At 47.3% G+C, this 24,629-nt stretch overlaps 1 protein-coding gene across 3 annotated transcripts in view; it reads left to right on the top strand.

Annotated features, from left to right (window-relative positions):
• Positions 1–24,629, top strand: part of TNPO1 (transportin 1) — a 542,580-nt gene that overhangs the window by 506,775 nt on the left and 11,176 nt on the right. For 2 of the 3 annotated variants that reach the window (XM_082265499.1, XM_082265498.1), the window contains exons 20-21: positions 23,304–23,379; positions 24,505–24,604. In XM_082265499.1, the coding sequence (XP_082121625.1) occupies positions 23,304–23,379; positions 24,505–24,604 (176 nt within the window). The remainder of the gene's footprint in view (positions 1–23,303; positions 23,380–24,504; positions 24,605–24,629) is intronic. The other variant, XR_014225578.1, reaches the window with a different exon arrangement.

Below are 24,629 nucleotides of genomic sequence, written 5' to 3'. Positions count from 1 at the left end.
GGACGGTCGGACCTGCCTGTAGGTTTCCTCCTCCCATCCCTGGAGTCTCCCCTACCATCCCCACACTGCAACTGTCCTGGGATAGGGTGTAGGACACTCTCTACGCTCTGGTAGTCTGGGGAGGTCCCAGTTTAGGAGACCCCTAGGTGCATGCCCTACTGTTTGCAATGTGGGTATAGTGCAGGGGGGTCCCAGTGCAGAGACTGGTACAGAGTGCGCAGTAGAGTCTCCCCTGATGTGTGTCCTACCTTTGGGGGGGGGGGGGGTTCTTCTTGCAGAGGGTCCCTTAGTCTGGCTGGTCTCTGGTTGGCAGCCAAATTTGTGTAGCCCGATACCAAGGGGGCTATTTTCTTAGTCTGGTTGGTGGCCATGTTTGTGTAGCCTGATGTCACGGTGGCCAGTTTCCCTTAGTCCAGGAGACGCTGGAGACGACCGAAGCCTCATGGGGATGCTGAAGCTCCTCCTCTTTCCCGTCCGTTTCCTCTTCCTGTGCCCGGGAAATATGAACAGGGATGGCGTCCATGATGATGCTTGGTTCGAATTCTCTGCGTTCCTCTGGTCGGTAAGGTGAGTACTTGGGGATCCCATTTATCTCTCTCTGCTGATAGTACCCTGAGCCTTGAGGGGATCCTCAAGTGGTGCTGAAAGATCGTTTTTGTACTGCAAAGTCTTCCTTTCCTTATGGAGCCTCAGGGTCACATCTCCCCCACTGTCCCCCTCATGGAGGTGGCAGGTCCCTCAGAATCCCAGCTTCCCATGGTTGCACTGACGGCAGTCCTTAGGGTCCCGGGTGGAAGTGGCTTGTGGGCCGAGGCCCAGAAAGAAGCGTCCCCCGCCTTCACTTGCTCAGTCTCTCATCTGATTCTGAGCCTGATGCAGCCCGTCTAGGGGGACTTAATATCACATCCCCAGATCCATCCGATAGTGAGGATGATTCCTCCATGGTTGCAGCAGCGAATGAAAAAGCGCTAGTAGACTCACTTATCACTGCAGTGCGGGAGACTTTAAAAATGTAGGATGCGGCTGATGTAGCCACGGACGTGGCTGTGTTTTGGTACGCATAAGTCACCTCTTACTCAAAAGGGGTTTCCTTATGTGCCTTATTTTGACAGGTTTTTCTGTAAGAAATGGGAACAACCAAAATTACCCTTTGTGGTCCCCAAACGCTTTGCTGTACGTTAACCTTATAAGGAGTCACTTTTAAAAAAGTGGATTAGTTCACCAGTGGTGAACCCTCCTTTTTTCAGCTTCAATAAAGCAACCATGATCCCAGTAGAGGAATCCCCATCCTTTAAGAACCTGACTGACCAGAAAGTGGAAGCTGTGGCACGCAGCATGTTTAGTATGGTTAGTTCAGCATTGCAGCCAGTCTTTGCCTCAGCCCTTGTGTCTCAGACCCTAACTGAATGGGCCAAGCTTTTGCGCCAGGGCCTGGTGGGTGAGCAGGTCCCCGCTGCCTATGTTGATTTAGCGGACTAGGTGGTCTATGGGCTGAAGTTTATTTGGGATGCAGCTTTGGATACAGTTCCTGTGCTGTCCAAACTTTGTTTCAGCGGTGGTGATTAGGCATGTGCTGTGGTATAGGAATTGGTACGCAGACCAGGCCTCCAAGAAAGCTCTCAATGAGTTGCCCTTTCAAGGCAATCCCCTGTTTGGGGCTACCCAGGATGACATCATTAAGGGTATCACGGGGGGGGGGGCCTGGGGGGATAAAGTAACTTCCTGTCACAGTCCGGGAAAGAGAAGGGCCCCTCTTCTCAGCCCGTAGAAAATTCTTTAATGCTTTTGGGACCAAGAATAAGGGAAATCTATCTTTCAAATCTTCCCCGGGAGGTTCCAAGCAACCTTGGCCTGGTAAGCCTTCTCTGGACCCGCAAACAAGACCCCTTCAGCATGAAGGTCTGCCCTCACGCATTATTGGGGTGGGGGGTATCTTAGCTTGTTTCCGGCCCTGTGGACTTCTTTTGTGAGCGTTTAGATCTGCAAAATGTTTTTCTCTATCGTTTATTGACGGACGCAGTTCTCTCTGATTCATATCAGTAGGGTTATACTGCCCCTACAGGAGTAGGACACTAGGCAGGAAAAAGTTCTGGCTACGCCTATGGGCAGTCCCGGAGGGTACACCCTCTCTTCCTGCATAGGATGTCAGTTTTAAGCTGCCTAATCAGGAGTAAGGTGAGAAATGGTGTATCAGGTGCGCTAATCTGTTCAATGATGTGTCAAAAAGATACATATATACATCAACAAAAATGGTGATATTATAGGAAGACAAACATTATCCAAAATTGAATACAACAATTGATATTGGATTAGGTTTGAAAACGTGAGATCATTCAATCTAATAATCAAATAAATGTGAGTCCATCAAGTGAAAAATGTCCAAATTGATGTTCAACTGACATGCATGTGAACACAATCCAGAATCCAAAGTGAATGTAAGCAGTGAAGCCTCCACCGTGATTAGATGTGCCCCTTACCAGATGTAAATAACACAAGGGCGTATGTGTTATCAAGATCCAAATATGTGCCCGGAAAATTGGAAACACCCACCAAAGACTTTCATACAAAGAATTGGGTCAGCCTCTTACCAGATAAGCGGTTTCCTTTTTTATGGCCACCGGGGGAACTACATCCTAAGGACCAGAATTTTAAAGATCCATCTATCCCAGGGAGATATGGCAAGCTGCTAATACAGAGATTAGACACCCTTTCGTGCCTGCAACTATATATTATCTGGTAAGAGGCTGACCCAATTCTGTCCCCGACAGATAATCACGGTGGAGGCTTCACTGCTTAAATTCACTTTGGATTCTGGATTGTGTTCACATGCATGTCAGTTGAACATCAATTTGGACTTTTATTTTTCACGTGATGGACTCACATTTTTTTGATTAGATTGAATGATCTCACGTTTTCAAACCTAATCCAATATCAATTGTTGTATTCAATTGTGGATAATGTTTGTCTTCCTATAATATCACCATTTTTGTTGATGTATATATGTATCTTTTTGACACATCATTGAACAGATTAGCGCACCTGATACACCATTTCTCACTATACTTTTACCTTCTAAGGTTGCAGCTTTTCTGATTTTTCTGCGCACTTTCTTTCTTATCACATAGTCAGGAGTAAGGACCTAGTTCCTTGCTGGCATCTCTTGTCCTGGCATATAAAGTATTTTTTATGTAGAATTTTTTTAGCTAGCCTTTTTTTCTCCGGAACTTTTTTCCTGTGAGATCTTCAAGCAATTATGCTGGGCTGGGCGACAGACTGGACCCCCATATCCAGTGGTCACCCCAGTCTGGCCAGCGAGCGCGTGCAGGCTTTAGCTCTGCGCTGGGTCGGCCGCGACATAGTCCCACTGGACGGGGACTGGCCCCGCGACTTAAACGTCTCGCAAGGACACACACGACAGTGTCTAGGCTGATGTCGCAGCGTTCCAATTTGGCCGACAGCCCCCCTACTCCGGTGGCGTGGGGTCCTGTCAAGAGATGGCGCCCGCCTGTGTTCACGGTATGGTGAGTAAATGTCCCCCCCCTTCCCTGGCAGATTTTGGGGTGGACGCAGGCCCTCTCACTGGGATGGTCGGACCCACGCCCTCCTGGGTTTCCCTCTGTCATATTGTGACCCCCCTCCTGCCTACCCACCCTACATGGGGGACTGTTTGGGCCTACCTGAGCCTGGGGCCTAGTGTGCAGGCCGCATGGGGGGCCGGGCAAGTGTGTGCTGTCCGTGGTGCTCAATGATCATGCGGGGGGGGGGCCTTGCTGGGGTTCGGATGGGCGTTTAGGGGGTCCCCAAAAGGGCCCCCGAATACAGCGATTTTCGGGCGGGCCGCCATTTAGTTGTAGCCTCTGTCTGCTTCTATGGAGGCGGCCATTTTGCTGGAGATTTTTTGCAGGAGTGCCTGAAGGACAGTGAATCTTGAGGGTGGTCTCTTCCTCTCTGTGGGGGTCCGTTAGCGCGTGCCTGACTTCCGGAGGGCGCTGTGGGGCCGTTTAAAAAAAATGTAATTTTTTCATTTTTTTAAAATAAGTTGCTGGCGGGTTCCTCAGGTTCAGTATGGACCCTGCGGGCTATTTTTTCCCACCTGACCCCCTCACAGTGGCCGCAGGGCCTTCCGGATATCCACTGTCAGTCTATGCCTTTTTGGCAGTTCGGGGCGCATTTGGGCCCGGGGGGTGGTGGTAGGTGCGTTTCTCCACCTACCCCTGCCTCTTCTGATGTCTCAGAGTCTGAGTCTTGCTCAGGCGCCGCAGACGTGGGCCTCCCTGCCGGGTCTGTTACCTCACGCCCTGTCTCCTTGGAGGATGATGATGACATTTCCACCACCCCTGCTGCGACAGGTGTTGGTGGATGCACTGGCTGTTTTCAGTGCGTTGCTCCCTGCAATTTGGGGGTCACAGCGGCGGCTGCGCCTAGGGCACAGGTGGCATCTGGCACTCGCATGCCACCCGGAGCTGCTCATTTTGTTTGAGTGGAACCATCTGAGATGTTCCCCTAGGGGTGTCTAAGCGGCTGTTAGCCGTTGCCCTTTTGGGGGAGTCTCTGTTATAGAGGACTGTTTCCGCCTTTGGTGGACGTACGGTCTCTAGCTGAATGGGACTATCGTTGTTCCAGTAGAGGAATCCCCATCCTTTAAGGACTTGGGGGATAGGATGGCACGGGCTGTGGCCTGCGCTCTGTGCTCACTGGCGTAACTGCACTGGGAACAGTGTTCATGTTTGCCCTTGCCACGTGGACTCTGCCTGATGGGCGGAGTCCCAACACCGCAATTTGCTGTGGGGCATGTCCCTCTTGTTCTGGGGGAGCTGTTGGACCAGCTGGCGCAGGGGCTGCATTTTGTTTGCGATGCCGCGCTGGTCGAGGCTCCCTTGTATAACACCTTGTCGTTGGTTGACCGAAGTCTACTTGACCGGAGTGTTGGTCTGCGGATCAAACTTCTAAGAACGTCTTAATGAATCTCCCTTTTCAGGGGGATCGCCTTTTTGGCGCTGCCCTGGATGGCACAGGCAGTCGGTCGGGGGGTTCCTCCCTTTTGGCTCGTAAACAGTTTCTTCGTCCCTCGGGGACAGTCGATGTGGCGAAGTCCTTCCAGACTTTCGCGTGGGTTCCAGACGACCCTTGTCTGGCGTACATGGGTTTGGTTTTTTCCAAACCTGCTGACAAGGCCTACATGGCCTGAAGGTGCTTCCTCTCCCATCTAGGGGGTCGAGGACCTGCGGCTGGCCCGGATCCCAGGCTGACTGGGTTCATGTGGTCCAGTTGCAAGATAGTTTAGATCCGGTTATTTCCGGTAAGGTTTTTTCCCTTCCAATGTGCAACTGTCTCCGGATCGCTTACAGTGGGGCAGTTCAGGCTCTGGTTCAACAAGCTGGACCTACTGGTCTTTTGTTGGTTCCGTGCAGATCACAAATTCAAGTTGGTGTTGGTTCGCACGGTGGTGGCTTCTCTACATAAGGGGGCTTACTGGCCTCCATAGACATTAAGCTGCCTACCTTCACGTCCCATTATGTTCTGGACAGCTACGGGTTCTCCGTTTTTTGCAGTGGGGTAGGATCTCTTGGTTTGTGGTGTTACCCTTTGGTCTCGCTTATGCTGCTAGGGTCTTCACGCCGGTGTTGGCTCCGGTCCTGGTGCTGTTGCGGCAGCGGGCAAATCGGCCCTGGTTTCCTCGGCCGCTCTGCTTCTCCGTTTAGGTCCCCTACGGTGCTGACAACGAAGTTGGTTGTCACCGTGGGAACTCTGGTGGAGTTCAGGTGGGTTCTAAACCTTCAGAAATCATCCCTGGTCCTTTCCATGACTGGATTTCTCTGTCGCTCATTGACAGACGTAGTCCTTGTTGATTAATAACAACTCAGGTTATACTGCCCTCTACAGGAGTAGGACTAGACAGGAAAGAAAACGTTCTGGCCACACCCTAGGGGCAGTCCCAGAGGGTATATCCTCTCACTTCCTGCTACAGCAAATCAGTTTTTTTCTGTCTAGTTAGGAGTAAGGACCTAGATGCCGTGCTAGGATCTTCGGTCCTGGCAGGATTTTTTTCTTAGATTTTTTTTGACAGGTTTTTTCTCCAGTGTTCCTGTGAGATCTTCAAGCAAGAAAGCTGGAACTGGGCGACGGGCTGGATGTTGAGATCCAGTGGTCACCCCAGTTCAGCCTACGAGCGCGTGCAGGCCATAGCTCCGCGCTGGGTCGGCCGCGACATAGTCCCACTGGACGGGGACTGACCCTGCGAGTTAAACGTCTCGCTTAAACGCCAATGACCATGAGTCACGGCGTCCGTATTGGTCGACAGCCCTCCCACCCCGTTGGAGAGGGGTACTGTCAGGAGTTGGCGCCCGCCTGGTTCCGGTATGGTGAGTAGTATGTTCCCCCTTTTCCCCCTGACGGGTTTGTGGTGAACACGGGCCCCTCTCTGAAATGGTAAGGATGGGTCTCCCCTCTATCCTATAACATATCACAGATCCCCCTATTTGAGTGTGATTTTTGTGAACAAGAAACCAGGAGGCTTGGTTTGGGAGCTGACAATCTAATGTCATTTCAAAACTGTAAAGATGACTGAAGTCAGTGGCAGTACTAGAATATTACTGTGGTAGCATAAGGTATCCTACCTGTCAGAGGTGTTCACAGGGCGATGTCTATGCATGTATAACTGCAGTCCAGATCGCATTCCTCCAGCAAGGGCAGGCTGCCTTCCGACGGCCCACGGACCGCATGCGGCCCGCCAGGGTCCGGTACCGCCGGCCAGGCTGATCACCATCCAGGGTGAAGTTTGGGGGGCCGATGCACTCCCGCAGGCCGCTAGGCCGAATACAGCATCCCGCAGGCCGCTGCTAAGCCGCCGCTATCCTAACAGGCCGCCGCCATTGTTGCAGAGCACACGAGGCCGCCATATTGGCGTAGCCTCGTGTCTCCAGCATGGGGGCAGCCATGTTTGAGGTGACCAAACACCTCGTGGAGCCAGGGGGAGGCGCCGGAAGGCGTGTTAAGGGGCGGAGCCGCCTCCTTTACCCAGGAAAAAGGGCCAAAGACTTCCTGTCTGTAACAGGACAGCACTGAGCAAGCTGATGAAAACTTTTGTGCATCAGGGATGAGCCTTGGGGTCTCTCTCTCTCTGTGGGGTCCAAAAAGGCAGGTAACACTGAGGGGCGCTGTTGCGACTGGGGGATACAAAAAAAAAGTTTTTTACTTTGTCATTTTTTGTCGCTGGCAAATGTCTTATATAATCATTGACCCTGCCGCATAGGTATCCCCACCTGATCCCCTCAAGGTGGCCGCAGGACCCTCCAGTACCCCACTTGTTTTTAATGCATTATCGGCAGTTTTTGGAGTCTTTGGTATCCCGGGTGGAGGTAGCCTGTCAGGGACGGGGGTCAAGAAGCGACCCCCGCCTACCCCTATTTTTTATCTGATACTTCAGATACGGATTCAGAGCTGGTCAATGCAGCTGCAGGTCCCTCTTATGGGGCTTTTGTCTCAGGTAATGTCTCCTCAGCAGTGAGGAGAACGTTTCTGCCTCTGCCATAGCACAAGAGTGGTGGATGCGCTAGTTGTGTCCGTCCGGGAAACCTTTAGTCTTGAGGTTACACCGGCAGAGGTAGCTGAGACTGAAATTCCTTTTTAAAACTTGTTAGCCTACCAAAAGGGCGAAGGATTTTCCTTTACCCAAATGGGTTCGTTTTGAAACGAACCCCTGTTATTTCCTAACGCATGGCTAGGCGCTATCCGTTTGAGGAATCCCTCTTTAAAGGATAGACGGTACCACCTGCTGTCTTGCCACAGACTGTTAGGATAAAGAGGACCTCGCAACCAACGAGGACCTTCCCTTTCTGCTCATAAAGAGTTTGTTCGTTCCGCGAGGGCGGGCGATAAGGCGAAACCCTCCAAAGCCTTCAGAGGGTTTTTCAAAGGGCGCTGGTCGGCTAAACAAAAAGTCCGGCTCAGCCAAGCCTGAAGAATACAGCCTGATGCGCCCCTACCCATCTCTGGGGTGGGGGGATGTCTTCACCGATTTCCGGATCCATGGCTTGCCAGAACCCCGGACTAAGGGGTTCGCAAGGTCATACGGTCAGGATACAGGATCGAGTTTCGATCACTTCCACCGGTACGATTCTTCCCTTCTAACATTGAACGGTTTCAGGGGTTCTATTCGAACCTGTTCACAATGCCCAGGAAAGAGGGCAAGGTGCGTCCAATTCTGGACTTGGAATGTTGGATACATCCTGGGCAAGAAGGTTTCTCCTTGCGGAAAAACTCCAGAAGGTTCAGTCAATGATTCGGATGTTGCTGTCCGTCAATTGGCTGGGTTGGATGGTGGCCTTCTTAGAGGCAGTACCGTATACCCAGTCTTATACCCGAATTCTCCTGAAGGAGATTCTTTTCTTATGGAATCAGAATTCCGATTTCCTGGACAATCGGATCCGGTTGAGCGAGCGGACCAGGGAGCCTCCGATGCTCAACCAGGGGAAGTCATTCCTTCCGATAGTATCCAGGTTACCAATAGGGTATCGGAACTGAGAGCGATCAGATTTTGTCTGATTTACTGGACCGAGCAGCTCTAGAGCAGCCCGATTCGGATCCAATCGCACAATGTCACGGTCATGACTTATGTCAAGAAAGGGGCACTTAGAGTGTCCTGGTGGCCATCGAAACGACTAGCATCTTTCGTTGGACGGAACGGTTTGTTCCGGATCTCCCCGCAGTGTTCACTCCGGGCGTGGGAAATCGGCAGGCAGAGTATTTCAGCCGTCAGATTCTGGTTTAAGGGGTATGGCCTCTTCATCCAGAGGTTTTTTACTAGCTGTCCCTTCATTGGGGCACCCCGGATGTGGATCTGTTGGCATCTTGGCTCAACAGGAAGGTGCGGAGGTTTGTAGCTCGCACCCGCGATCCTCTAGCGGACGCAGCAGAAACGCTGATCGCCCCGTGGGGGCAGTATCAGCTACGGCATGCCTTCCATCCTCTCAAGTTACTGCGGGAACTTCTTTGCAGGATAGAGGTGGAGGGAATTCCAGTTATTCTGGAAATTCCGGACTGACCTCGTCAAGCCTGGTACGCTGACTTGGTGAGGCTAGTCGCGGACGCTTCTTGGAGACTTCCTCTCAGGGAGGATTTGCGGTCTCAGGGACCGATCTTCCATCTTTACAATCGCTGGCTTAATGGCCTGGCCATTGAGACCCAGGTACTGAAGGACAAGGGAGTGTCAGCTTCAGTTATTCCTACCTCTAGTTAAAGCAAGGAAAGCGACTTCCAGCACATGGAAGTCTTATATTGCGTGGTGTGAATCTTTTGGATTTCCTCCACATACCTATTCGGTGACCCGAATCTTGGTCTGTCTGCAACAAGGGGTTGAGCAGAAACTGTCCTTGAGCACTATCAAGGGTCAGGTTTCAGCGTTAGCAATCTTCTTTCAGAAACCTTTGGCTAATCATTCCTTGGTGCGGAATTTCATCCAGGGGGTGCGACATCTGGCTCCGCCAGTGCGCGCACCCTTGCCGCCTGGGATCTTAATTTAGTGTGGTCGGTTCTTCAGAAACTTCTCTTTGAAGATATTAGGGAGATTCCCTTGCTTACATTATCCCAGAAGGTGGCCTTCTTGGTGGCCATTACTTCTGCACGCAGGGTGTCAGAACTGGGCGCATTATCTTGACGTTCCCCATATCTGGTGGTTCATAGGGATAAGGTGGTTCTTCTTCCAAATCCATCCTTCCTAAGTGGTTTTCAGGGTTTTCATCTGAATAAAAATATTGTTTCCTTCCCCGTGTCCTAAGACTAGCCATCCTTGGGAGTTTGCATTACACTCCTCGGATGGGGTTCAGAAGGATACACTTGACTGCTACGAACTTGTTTTCGTAAGACGGACTCACTTTTTGTGATCACGGATAGCCCTTGAAGGGGGTTTCCTGTGTCTGCCGCGACCATATCTAGATGGACCAGTCAGACGGTGGTACAGGCTTATTCTATTAAGGGTCGGAATCCTCCGTTCCCTGTTAAGGCGCACTCTACTCGGGCGCCTAGTGTCTCCTGGGTCTTCCGCCATCAGGCATCAGCGATCCAGGTTTTCAAGGCGATGACTTGATCGTCGGTTCATACCTTTACAACATTTTATAAAGTTGATGTGATGACATCGTCAGATGCCTCTTTTGGCCACAAGGTTCTGCAGGCCGCAATCTGAGGAGACTGTTGGTCTACCTCAAGGGTTTGTTGGGTGTTTCACTTAGGTCTCATCTTTTTGCTCGATGAGTCCTTGATGCTTCTGGTTGGCTCCGGTTGGGCCTTCTGGATTTTGATTTCTGTTATCCCACCCCTCATTTGTGGTACTGCTTTGGGACGTCCCGAGTTGTTATTAATCAACGAGGACTACGTCTGTCAATGAGTGACAGAGAAAAATGGATTTTTGTAAAATCTTACCGTAAAATCCTTTTCTCTTAAGCTCATTGACAGACGTAGTACCCGCCCCTCTCTTTTTGAGTTGGGTTGGGTTAAATTCTCTAAACACTGCTTTGTGACATAACTGATTTGCTGTAGCAGGAAGTGAGAGGATATACCCTCTGGGACTGCCCCTAGGGTGTGGCCAGAACGTTTTCTTTCCTGTCTAGTCCTACTCCTGTAGAGGGCAGTATAACCCGAGTTGTTGTTAATCAACGAGGACTAAGTCTGTCAATGAGCTTAAGAGAAAAGGATTTTACGGTAAGATTTTACAAAAATCCATTTTTTCTGAGTCTGACTTTGGACTTGTCCTCGGTCAGGGTGTTTATCCCTCCTGGGTCAATACTCTTGGCACTTTAGACTGCGGTCGACTGTTACTGTTCTGCACATGGTCTTCTCTTTGGACCTGCATACGGTCCCTTTCGCTCAATCCCTCTGGGGATCCCCCAGAAGGCACTCCTTCTCGAAGGCGACTGGAATCCAAACTCTCTCTGGACTTGTGGATCCGGCTGGGCCGGGTACCCGGGGAGTCTTGCTCTGGAATCCTTCCTCCCCGTCTACTGGACAATTGTCACCACGGATGCAAGCTTGTCCGGGTGGGGAGGAGTCCTTGGCAGGTTTTCTGCTTCGAGAGTATGGTCCCTGGAGGATCCAGGTTACCGCTTATTGTCCTGGGGCTGAGAGCGTTGCAGCTTTGTGTAGTTCACTGGATCGGGCACCTGCAGCTGTCTGGTGCACTTTCAATTGACTACGCCACGATGGGGGGCACCGTAAGTGTCCTTGCTGCCTTGGAAGTGATGTTTCTTCGTTCTTGTTCCGGCTCTTTTCGCTGTTCCCTTTCCAGGGGGGAAACACAATTGGTAGGCGGTTTGCCTTCAATCGACTGGCCCTGGATTCAGGGCAATGGTCCCTTCATCCGGAGTCGTTCCAGCAGTTGTGCCTTCGTTTGGGGGCACTCCGGACTTGGGCCTGTTGGCATCGCATTTACAGGATAGTGCAGAGGTCGTGGCCCACTCCCGGGACTCTTTGGTGGGTGCAATGGTGGCCTCATGGGTTCTGTCATGGGCAAGAACATTCGCTAGGTTCAACATTTTCAATGCTGAAATGTTTGGCGTGGTCACCTGTGCAAGGCTGACGCCGGCATGGTCGTGCGAGAGTGCCCGCGGATGGGCCGTGGTCAGTGTCAGCTGCTCCAAAAAAATACGGTGATACCACCCTTCTCTTGCGCTTAGAATTCAAGCTCCCCGACCACACTTCCCACGGGACTCACATATGGCGTCTCGGATGGCTAGAGTCTTGCTGCCCAAAATGGAATGGGGTAGTCCAACAGTACTATAGGCAAAGAGAAACAAAAAAAGGGCGCACTGACCTAGCGCATTATCCTCAATAATAGGCTTTATTTTTATAACATATAAAATGGCTACTCACAAACAAAGGTAGAAAACAATCATATCAAGCTCAGTCGCTCCAGTGTCAGGAATAGTCCATGTGTTAGTCCATAATCCTGTTAAGATGACGGCTGAGGCTCTGAGGAAGAGGCTGAGCCTCGAAACGCGTCAGCCATCATCTTAACAGAATTATGGACTAACACATGGACTATTCCTGATACTGGAGCGACTGAGCTTGATATTATTTTCTACCTTTGTGAGTAGCCATTTTATATGTTATAAAAATAAAGCCTATTATTGAGGATAATGCGTTAGGTCGGTGCGCCCTTTTTTTGTTTCTTTTTGCCTCAGTGTCAGCTGCTGTTTGCTTTTTCTCCTCTCCTGTTGCTGCCAAGAATCCTTTGCAGGATCGAGGCGGCAGGATTTCGGTCATTCTCGTGGCTCCGGACTTGCCTCGCCGAGCTTGGTACGCCGACCTGGTCAGGCTTGCCGCTGACGCTCCGTGGGTTTTCTTCTCTCCGGGGTCGATCTCCTGTCCTGCTTTACGTTCGACGGCTTGCGGGCTTGGCTGTTGTAAGCCAGGTGTCAAAGGACAGGGGGTTGTCTGCTTCGGTGATTCCCACCCTGCGTAAAGCGTGGGAAGCTTCTTCTATGATGATTTTTTTCATCATATGAGAAAGTCGCGTATTGCGTGGTGTGAGTCTTCTTGGGCTCGCTCTTGCTCAGTGGCCGGATCTTGGCTTGCTTAAACAGGGGGATTGATCAAAAGTTGGCCTTGAGTACTGTCAAGGGTCAGGTTTCAGTTTTGATAATTTTTATTCCACAGGCCGTTGGCCGCCCGTTCCTTGGTGCGTAACTTTTTCCAGGGGGTGCGACACTTGGTTCTTGAAGGTGGCCTTGGTTGCTGTCACTCTGCACACGGGTTGTCAGCACTGGTGACATTGTCCTGTCATTCTCCCTATCTGTTGGTTCATTGGGGCAGGTGGTACTTCGTCCCAATCCATCCTTCCCTCCGAAGGTGGTTTCTACTGTTCACTTGCACGGGGCCATTGTGTTGCCATCTTGTGTCCTGAGCCCCCTCATCCTACAGAATGTGCGCTGCATACTCTGGATGGAGTTCGGCACTCGAGGGGTGCTTTGCGACTACCGAGTCTTCCCGTAGTCGGGTTCGCTCTCTGTGCTCACGGCTGGCCCAAGGACAGGGCTGCCTGTGTCTGCTGAGACTATTTCCAGGTGAATCGGACAGTCGGTGGTGCAGGCTTCTTTATTTATGGGTCAGGTCCTACCTTTCCCTGTTGTGGCGCTTTCTACTTGGGCGCCTAGTGCTTCCTGGGCTTTTTGCCTTACAGGCATCTGTGCTTCAGGTTGTAAAACAACTACCTGGTCGTTTGTTCACACCTTTGCTACGTTTTATGAGGTGGATGTGCTGGCATCTTCAGATGCCTCTTTTCAGCCGCAAGGTTTTTTGCTGGCTGCTGTTTTGGAGGGCTTTTGGCCTTCCTTGAGGGTGTTTACCGTTTTCCGGTGGGCCTCATCTTTTATTCCGATGAGTCCTATGTTGCCTGGTTGGCTGCTTTTGGCCTTGGGGACTTGTTCTTTTCTGCTGTTCCCACCCCTCATTTTATGGCACTGCTTTGGGACGTCCCTACTGATATGAATCAGAGAGCACTGCGTCCGTCAATGAACGATAAAGAAAACTGGATTTTTGACTTACCGTAAAATCCTTTTCTCTTAAGTTCATTGACGGACGCAGTTACCCGCCCCTCTATTTTGAGTTGGGTTGGTGTTATTTCTGACACTGCTTTGATACAAAACTGACATCCTATGCAGGAAGAGAGAGGGTGTACCCTCCGGGACTGCCCATAGGCATAGCCAGAACTTTTTCCTGCCTAGTGTCCTACTCCTGTAGGGGGCAGTATAACCCTACTGATATGAATCAGAGAGAACTGCATCCCTCAATGAACTTAAGAGAAGAGGATTTTACGGTAAGTCAAAAAAACCTTTATTTTCGGGGTACCCAGAAAGGGGGGAAAAGTTTGTTCTCTTCAGGGTTTTTTTTTTAGGTCCTTAGTCTCCTTGTGCGGATTAAATTCCTGCAAAGTTTCAGGTAATGTCCGAACTAGCTAAGGTCCCTTCTATCGCTGTCCAGTGAATTGAATTACTTATTTCTGATTTTTAATTCTGGCCAAATTTCAGGAACCACAGGCCGTGATTCACCGGCTGCTGTCCCACAGATAGTTCTTGCTACCATTTTGCATACAGGTTATGAGTCTGGTGGTATCCACTTTCAAGACATTACGGTTTGCATGCAACTCCTTTAGCAGGTTCAGCTCCACAGGAGGATACCAAAGTTTGTCACAGGGTCCTCTGACAGACGCTGCCCAAGGTGTCCAAGGGCCACGGTCAGGCCAGTATCATCCTTGGCTCGGGGGTCTTCCGCAGTTCGAGGATCAACGAGCGAGGATCTTCCAATCATCCTGGTGGCTGTAAACGTCCTTTGGGGGCTTCCTCTTAGAGAAGACCAGTTGTCCCAAGGGCTAATCTACCATACTGCTTTAGTCGCTGGTTTTATTGGCTTAGCTATTGAAAGCCAGGTACTGAGGGATAGAGGTCTGACTGGATCAGTGATCCCCACTATGGTGAAGGCGAGGAAGTCGTCTTCCAGCAAGATATATCATCGTACATGGAAAGCGTACATTTCTTGGTGTGAATCGATTGCCGCTCATCCTCGATCCATTTCTGTGGCTCGGATCTTAACCTTTCTTCAACAGGGCGTTGGTCAGAAGTTGGTCTTAAATACCATCAAGGGCCAGGTGTCTGCCTTGGCAATCTTCTTTCAGCAACCCTAGCCACACACTCTTTAGTTCGTAACGTCATTTGGGGGGTTTGACATGTGGCCCCACCTGTACGGTCTCTTTTGCCTCCATGGGATTTAAATTTAGTGCTTTTGGTTCTCCATTTGAGAATATTCAGGAGGTTCTCTTGTCTACGTTTTCCCAGAAGGTGACATCCTTGGTGGCTATTACCTCGGCCCGCAGGGTATTGGAATTGGTGGCGTTACCTGTCGCAGTCCCTATTTAGCGGTCCATAGGGATAAAGTGGTTCTTCGTCCCTGTCCATCATTCCTGCCCAAAGTTGTCTCTGACTCCCATTTAAATGAGGACGTTGTGTTGCCTTCCTTGTTTCCCAAGCCGGCTCATCCCAAGGAATTTGCTTTGCATTCCTTGGATGTGGTTTGTGCGATTCGGGTGTATCTGGCAGCTGAGTCTTTTCAGAAGTCAGACTCGCTTTTTGTGGTTACGAACAGACCAAGAAAAGGGCTGGCCGCTTCTTCGGCTGCTATCTCCAGATGGATCAGACAGATGGTGTCTCAGACCTATTCTTAATAAAGGTCAGGTTTCACCTTTCCCTGTCATGGCGCATTCTACTTTGGCGCTTAGAGCTTCTTGGGCGTTCCGTCATCAGGCATCAATATCGCAAGTTTGCAAGGTGGCCACTTGGTCCTCGGTGCATACCTTCACAAAATTCTATAAAGTAGCTACTTTGGCATGTGTGGATGCTTCTTTTGGCTGCAAAGTTTTGCAGGCTGCTATTTAACCACCTCAATACTGGGCACTTTGATCTCCTTCCTTCCCAGGCCAATTTTCAGCTTTCAGCGCTCTTACAATTTTTGAATGACAATTACACGGTTTTGAAATGCTATACCCAAATTAAATTTTGATAATTTTTTTTCACACAAATAGACATTTCTTTTGGTGGTATTTATTCACTACTGGGTTTTTTTCTTTTTTTTGCGCTACAATTGAAAAAAAGCCCGAAAATTTTGAAAAAACGTTTTTCTTTGGTTCGGTTATCTAATTTTGCAAATAAGTAATTTCTCTTTATAAATTTTGACCACAATTTATACTGCTACATTTGTTTAGTAAAAAATAACCTAAATCGGTATATTATTTGCGCTATGCGAAGGTTAGTCTAGAAGCTATGGTACCAATCACTGAGAATGTATCACACCTGATGTACTAACGGCCTGTCTAAATTCTTGAGGCCCTAACATGTCAAGACAGTACAAATACCCCCCGAATTACGCTTTTTCGAAAAGTAGACTGTCCAGGGTATATACTAAAAGACATAACTAGTTTTTTGCAGTTGTAATTTTTTTCCCACAATTCTTTGGAAAATTAAGACATTTTTTTTTATTCACAAAAAAAAAAAGTCATTAAGTTCTCTTACACACAGCATTGCCATACTTGCAACTACACCCCAAAACACATTTTGCTATTCCGGAGTATGGCGTTGGCACATGTTTTTGATGGATATGGGTCCCCCTGGGCCACCGGGTGCAACAAAAGTACCCCTGTGCATGTTCCTCCAAGTGTGAGCTCTGAGAAAATGAGCAGTCCTGTGTCTTTGGGTTTTTTGTATTTATTGAGAACTTGGATGGGAGAAGGGAATGAGTGGGATACTCCTTTGGCCAACTATGCACAATTTGCTAGGGACAACTGAAAACGCTTCTTGGCGCTGACTTGACGCTGGCTAGATGCCTGTCAACGCAGGTTGACGCTGAATAACGCTGGCTTGCTGCCTGTTAACTCCAAACTGAGCTTGGACTGCTTTCTCACATAAAGAAGTCATTTTTTTAGCTCCCTTAAGCACTAACTGCTCAGGAAGCTACGTGTGCTGCTGCTGCGCTGCTAAACACTTCAGGACCCACACAGGCACCCTCTTCCTCTCGCTTATCTTCAGGCCCTAAACGCTGGCACCCCCTTTCTCTAATCTATCTCCACAGGTTAGCTGGCTACTGGATCCACTTGACCCTCTGGAGTGGTCTTCCTCTCCTAGGCAGACCCCTGGGCAGTCTCAAGTACTCACGATACTGTTTTTCCCTGAAACTTCTGCCCAGCAGCTCCACTCGGTCCACAGCACTCTGGATCCCTCCTTTGCAGCTCAGCTCAACCTTCGTCCTCTAGGCTGACCGCCCAGGACACTCACTTGAGCTGACATGAGGAGAGACAGCCGTCACCCTCCTCCTGGGACTCTGCTTTCCACGAAAGATACAGCGTCATGTGCTCACCTCACTTATACCCTATTCCAGGATGCTTTGTGGCAGATTCTGCTCTCTGAGATGGATACAAGCCCTGGTGTGCTATTGGTCAGGTTTACTCCACTGTCCAATAGGAACCCTCATTGGACACAGTGGAGACACTCAACAGACACCCTTGGAAGCACATGACATCCTAACCAAATTATCAGGCCCTCCTGATATGTTGACAGGGCCACGCATATGCTTCTTCCTAACACCTACCTAGGAGGCTGCTACACAAGTAAAAATCTGAATTTACGACTTGAAACCCCCAAACATTATATATTTTTGTAGCAGAGGCACAGGAGAATAAAATGGTGGGTTTTGCAAACGTATGTCTCGCAGTGTTTGCGCAGCAGTTTTTTCGAACACAATTTTACACATTAATGCACACACTAATGCTTAAATATATTTTAATAAATTTCAATATAATGCTCACATTTTCAGTAAAATACAAAATTTGGTGTTGCGTTGGGTAAATAGATACCAAACATATCACACTTTAAAACAAAATTAGTTATTTGAAAATCTCCATAGGTGATGCTTTTATGAGCCTTCATTGGTTACCAGTTTAGCGTTACACAGGTGGTCTGGTGCTAGAATTATTGCTCTCCCTCTGACATTTGCGGTGACGCCTCACGTGTGTTGCTATCGCTAGTTACGTATGCGTATGGAACCAATGTGTGCATTCACCTTTACACACGAGCATGGGGGCGCAATAAATGTTTTATTTATTGGTGGGACACTGGTACACTGACAGATGTTGATCGGCCACCGGCAGACACTGACAGATGTTGATGTCACAATGGTGCACTATTGCAGATGTTTTGTGCACTGGTGCATATGTGATGGGGGACTGACAGATGTTTTGTGCACTGGTACAGATGTTTTATGGGGACAGGGGTGACAGTGGTGCTTGCTGTAAGATTTGTGTGTGTAAAATCATCCTTACACATGAAGCCCTCTCAATCCTGCAGATTCCCCCGCTCACCCACCCCTGCACTGAGCTCTCACTGAGCTCAGCATGGAGAACTGTCAAGAGACAGGCGTGTCTGTTTACATTGTGAAGGCTGTAATTGGACACAGCCATCATGTGATTAGGAAGGTCAATCACAGCGCCCATATTCCTTTTTCATTTTGGCTGTCCTTTGATCTCGCCTGAAAGGCCTTGCGGACGTGAGCAGGTGCTCGTTCTGAGGAATGTATGGGAACGCCCACGAAGAGCGACTGAGCTCCCACCTGGCCGTTTATATGCATTTGCCAGGTGGCGAGGAGTTTAGGAGGGGATGTTTCCTCTTGAGGGGTGGTTTTTCTTTCAAAGCCTTGGGTTATTTTCCCCACCCCTCATTTTCCTTTTGGCACTGCTTTTGGACATCCCAGTATTTCTGATTTATGGAGCGCGGTGTCTGTCGATGAACGAAAGAGAAATTGGGATTTTTGTACCTAACGTAAAATCCATTTCTCTGATTTCATCGACTGACACAGCACCCACCCCTCTCTGGAGTTCTGATACTTCTAATACTGCTTGCTACTACCTAGAGCAGAGAGAGGGGTTATATACCAAGCTGAGGACGGCCCATGGGTGTAGCCAGGTGTTTTTTGTTCTGCCTAGTCCTTCTCCTGGAGGAGGCAATAAAACCCAGTAGTTATGATTTGAGTCCGTCAAATGGATTTTACGGTAAGTACAAAAATCAGTTTTTACTGCTGAAAAGCTCCTCTTCAAACCCACTAGTTCTCGTTGTTCTTCCCAGCCAGAAAACGCCCTTGCCAAAAATTGCTGATAAAAGCCTATGTATGCATGGACACCTAGGATAACATGCTGAGGAGTTTACTGGCTGCAGAAAAGCTAAAACAAAAACAGCAGCTGTAAAATCTTCCAGTGTGCAGGAGGCCTTAAAGTCATCAGCTGCAAAATTTGTAGCTGCTGACTTTTCACAATTACCTGTCCCAGTATCCATTGATGTGCTCACCTGAGAGCTGTTCCTTCCCTCAGTCTTTTGGCATCGGCTTCTCAACCGTGGGCACACGGCTGTGACAGCTTGCCACTGTGCGAGCTGTGTTGCTCTCTGTGAATGCGCCCTCAGTCTAATGCAACCTTGACGTGTCTCGGAAGATGCAGAGTGAGGGGATGGGAGGAGGGTTTATGCTCCGATTTCCTGTCATAAGGAGATACCCGCTCCACCCACACACTGGGCGGGTCTTTTACCTGTATCCCCTTTGGTAATACAATCTCATTTTCTGTATTACAGACAAACAAAGTGTGTAGAAGCATCCCCAAAGTGGGAGTGACAACCATTAACTTTTGATTTCCCTTCATTATTGTCCCAGAGAAAATGGTCACGAGGGCAATTAGTGATTTAAGTAATGGTCCCACATTGAGCTTTTAAACTGAAAGAACATCATCTGCTTTTAATTGCATGCTGTCATCAGACTGTTCACAAATGCCTGTTTAATGGGAATGTTGCATAGTTTGTGTCACCTAAACATAAGTTTTGTTTTATGCTGCTTCTATACAAATCTGCTGAGTTTTAGTATATGTTTACTTTGCTTACAGAGTTTTTAAATTACTTCCAGCATCCCCTCTCATTTCTCTTGTCTGGACAATTAAATCATCCCTAATGAGAGAGCACACCTAAAATGCACAGACTGAATTAAAACAATGATGCCTAAAAACAATTCTAGTGCTTGAGATTAGCTTTCTCAATACAGCTTTTAAACTTTCATCTTGGCTATTATTTACTAGGTTTCCTAGTCTCCTTTGGCTCTGAAATAACTTGGCATTTGATAATATTGGTATATGTATATTCAAATCCCCACCTTCTTCAATGTGTGACGTGAACATGGTAACTCCATGGATGGCAAGTATACATTGTACCTGTCACAACACACATGCTAGCTGGTTTTGGGAACGTGTGACCAATCACTGGGGTTTACACATGTTTTTTAATGCATGCGGGTTCTGGTATATGTTGAGTGAGCGCTGAGCAGCCTGTGTACTAGCCAGATTTGAAATATGAAGCTGTCAAATTAATCTCTTTTGCCCTGCATTAATCTGCCTGATCCTGTTGAAATCACTTTCCCTGACAAAGTATATCTAAACCCAGGAAAAAAAAATTTAAGTGGACTTAAACTGACCAATTTAACTTCCTTGAATGATAACTGTTACATTTGCTAGTGTACCGTTTTTGGTTCCCAGTTGAACTGTCAAGCCATCAAATAGCTGGTGTCATAACTGAAAACACATGCAGCTTCCTTGGCTGCACGGGATGGGATTAATTAGTTCCGCTTTAAAAACAATTGCAGTTTATCAACCATCTTTAGATGTATTGACCCTTTTTTTTTTTTTTTTTTTTTTCCCTTTCTTGGCTAAGTTTAGTAGGGGAGTTTAAAGACACAAGTAACTGCATGACATCCAATCAGCTTAAATTTTCAAAGTGTAACTGAAAAAGTTAAAAAATCTGCAGCAGTTGAGCATAGTAACAAATCAACTTCTGTCTGCTGCAGTTTGATTACATTCCCCAAATATTCTTATTTCCTGTGCACTAAACTGAAGCTTCCTTGCTATGGTATGAAGAAGAGAGGGCGGGGGTGGTTGCAGTCCAAATGGGAGCGAAGCCTAGGGTGGTTCTTTAACTCAGACACATTTCAGTGAGGGTTGTCACCTTAGGGGAGAGAGCTCGTTACTGGCAGGTTTACCAGGTGGAAATAAAAGCCTCAATAAAGAAAACAAGTGCAGCCACCACATCTAGGGGCCGATAAGATTCTATATATAGATTTTTGTTCTTAAGTTTAGATCCGCTTTATCTCCTTACCCTGAATAGTGACAAAATGAAAGGAATTCCTTGTCAAACATTTTTAAGATTGTTTGAGAAATTGACACTGGCAGATTTCATTCCTGGTATATTTTTTGGGCATATTCTGTCAATATAAGCATGACCTTACTGGCTAGTCATAGGTGGCTTCACAAAGATCAGTTGTCCTGTAATTGGTTAGTTTTAGTTAATGCTACTTGCAGGAATTCTCTGGGCGCAACAAAATTTGTCAGCTAGTGTCGACCTATGTGGACATTCCTCCCTGGGTTCACACTATTGCGATGTGGGAACCAGCGCAATTTTATTCTCATCTTCCTCGTAGGCAGTTCACATTGCTCTCTGCGAACCGCTGTGGGTGTCAATACAAAAGTAATGACACCCCAAAATCAGTTTGCAGGTCCCTGTGCGAACTGTGGATTCGGACAGTAATCACATCACATGGGTGTTTCACACCCATGCACTCTGATTCCAGTGCAGGGGGAAAAAAAGGTTCCTGCAGCATATCTGTGTTCGCAGTAGTGTGGACCCAGACTAAAGTGATCCTGGATCACAGCTGATTTTTGGGTGTATCCATTTTATTGCATGTACATTAAGCCCCGGTTCACATTTGTGCGAGTGCCGGTTTCGCATGTAATGTCGGAGCGCACTGCTCCGACATTACATGCGATCAGCTGTGCGGTGCGAGTTTAGCCATACACTTTGTATGGCTAAATTCGCATCGCAAACGGAGCAAACACGCACAGGAGGCATTTTTGCAGCCGCATCAGGATCGGATCGCACAGCGGTTCACACTTGTGCGATCCCATCCTGTGCGAACTGCACGATCGCACTGCGATATGCGATCAAACTGGGGGTGTCGTTAAGATTACATTGACACCCCCAGCGTATCGCATATGGCAGTGTGAACTGCCGGGGGTGCGTGTGCGATGCGGGAACAGGCTGCGAATTCGCAGCCTTCCCACATCGCATAAATGTGAACCGAGCCTAAACAGTGTATAGGTTTGTTTAGAAAGGAAAAAGCAGCACAATTTTAGATGCATTCAGCTTTTGTTCCTTTGGACTTTTTTTTTGAGTTGCTTCTGCCTGACCCATGGGGAAAAGAGAAGTTCTAGTGTAAATAACTGCTCCTGTACACAAGCCCTTGTACTGCAGCTTACAACGTAGCATAGCATACATGACCTTTCAATGCGTTTGAGCAGGAGCCCCAAAGAATTTGCTTGATTTCCCCAACAACACAGTGTTTGTGCAGTAAACCCTCCTGCCGGGCCATTGTCTAATCCCAGTGGGGCGGGTGGGGGTAGCGGCTATAGCAGCCACTAGCAATAATCGCAAGAGAATCCGACAGGCTGGTTTTACCCAAGTTGATTTATAAACTTGGTACATTCAGCTTACCCATTAACGGTTTGAATCTTGGCCTTTTCAGCAGGAATCAGCCGAGATTCGAACAGTGTATGGCTGGCCTAAGTTGAACAGTCCCAAAAAGCAGTCGGCGCGCAGGCTTAATTTTTGCTTCCTAAAGATGTCTGTCAGTCTGCTCCTAGATTTAACTGATTAGCTCTTGGTTCTTTCTTGAGATATGTTAAAGGATAAGTTCACCTTTTAACAAAAATAATGCACATTTTTATGTAGGTTAAAGTGTTTAATTCTTTTTTTTTTGGAGCCTCTAATGCATTGCATCAGCGGTCTCCTGTAGACCTGTCATCGTATCTTTGTGCCCATACATCATACAGGCAAGCAGATACAATCTGACAGGAAGACTCTATGAACTACCACAGCGCCATAGTAGTTAATTGAGAAAGTCGACGGCCGCAAAGGCTGTCTGGACTTGTAGTTTTCCATTCAGAGAGAACTGTGAATGAGTAAGGTGGGCGGAGCCCCAACTCAGCAGTGTTTTTTTAAATTGTGACAGCTGAATATGGATGTAACACTTAACATGTTACGAAAGGTGAATTTATGCGTTAAACTTGTGGATAGAAAAAAAAAAAAACAGATCTAATGGGGTAAATAAAATATTAAAAATCCTAAGTGAATCTTTAGTGCCTTGATTGTGGCCCAGCTTGGATTATTCAGTCCTTGATTACATTCTCAGTAATAATGATATTATTGCATGTGTTGTAAAAAGTGGTGACATTTTGATTTTTAAATGGATAAAAAAAAAAAGATTAAGGCATGAATCAGTAACCTAGAAAATATATCACTGACAATATGGAACTTTAGAGCTTTTATGAGTGCTTCTGGCAGTAAAAATAAAAAAATAAAAATTTCGAATTTAGTCTGTCAAACAAGCAAAGTAGGCTTTGTGTTTTAGGTGTTCTCTCATATTTCCTCCTCCTCTTCATTACCCTTGCCTTCCCCTCCAAACCTGTAACTTTCCTCAGATGGTTTTGCCATGTGTCACTACCTTTGCAAAGGCAGTGCTCATAAACGACACTAGTAATATCTTATGTTATTATCATACACAGATTCTGTTTTCTGTTTCTGAGTTATTTGTTGTTTTTTTTTCTTTATTTTTTTCTCCTCCCCTCCCCCTCATTTGCTCATGTCTTGGTTGGCGTTTGGTGGTGTATAACCGTGATTGCGTTGCCTTAGCAATAACAATTGGTCGTCTTGGTTACGTTTGTCCTCAAGAGGTGGCCCCCATGCTACAGCAGTTTATAAGACCCTGGTGTGTATTCTTCAATCTTTTTTTAATTCATTTCTCTTCATGTTTTCTTTATAGTTCACATCTTTGGATTTTTTTTTTATTCGTCAGTTATTACATGAAGTCATTTGTCAGCCATGTGACTAATCTTGTCCTAGGTTTCGTCAATTTTTTTCTTTTTGTTTTTTTTTTTCTTTCCAACATTGTCATGTAAAGTGTTACCTATTTCTTTGTTGTGGCTAACTAATTCATGATGCATGGGAGCATGGGATAAGATTGTCACATGCTTGCTGTGTCTAGAGCTTGCTGTATATCACGTATACCTGTAGTCTAGACATTGGAGGGATCCATTTTGTGAATGTTGCCTCTTTGCTGAACTAGAAACTAGTGATCTCATTGTTGAAATACATTATGGAGCCCTCTTCGATGAGTAAACTACAAGTATACCTAAAGCTGCATCAATTGTGAGTTGATAGAAATGATGCATGCACATATTCTGCACGCCAATGAATTATCTTACAATGCAGTAGTTACATTGGCGACTTTCCTGAAATGTATTATTTTTTGTGGTATATGGCAGTTTTAAATATACAATTAAAATTTTTATTTTGCTACATTAAACATATCAGGCAATGGTCCATACTATGGGGACTTTTGTTAAACGGAGGACATACACAGGTAGATGGAGCCACCTTAGATTTCTCTTCTGTGGCTGCCTCTTGTACAGCAGAGTTGACCATCAATGTTGATGGCCAAATATGATAAATACATGTATATACATAGTCAAATAATGTTCACTTAAAGACCACAGATGCCAAATCCTATCTTTCACCTTGTTCAGATGATGTCCAGCAGGTAAAGGTCAGTGGCAGCTGAAGTGTGTGCTGCTAAATGGCAGAGTAGTTGTTAAATGATCCTACTATGCAGATAATCTGGATGTGAATGGACATTTTAATTGTGTTTTATAGTGAGAGATTTGCTATACCGTTAATTTTTTTTCTGTAGCCTGTTAAATGTATTTTTCTGAAAATTTTAAAGAAAACACCAGCACTACAGCAACTTTGTATTAGGGTTTTAACACCTGCTTCTATATCATTTTATTTGTGTTGTAAAGCTGAGGGTAGTGTAACTTGTCTGGGATTTCCTTAGGTGTACTTCATTACGAAACATCCGGGACAATGAGGAAAAGGATTCTGCTTTTCGTGGAATTTGTACTATGATCAGTGTTAATCCTGGAGGTGTAGTTCAGGTAAAATTATCCATGCATTTTTTTT

The sequence above is a fragment of the Pelophylax lessonae genome (genome assembly GCF_965119305.1).
Source record: "Pelophylax lessonae genome assembly, chromosome: 1".
NCBI classification, from domain to species: Eukaryota; Metazoa; Chordata; class Amphibia; order Anura; family Ranidae; genus Pelophylax; species Pelophylax lessonae.
Note: the sequence above shows the minus strand (reverse complement) of the source record. Positions and strands in the feature narration are given on the sequence as shown.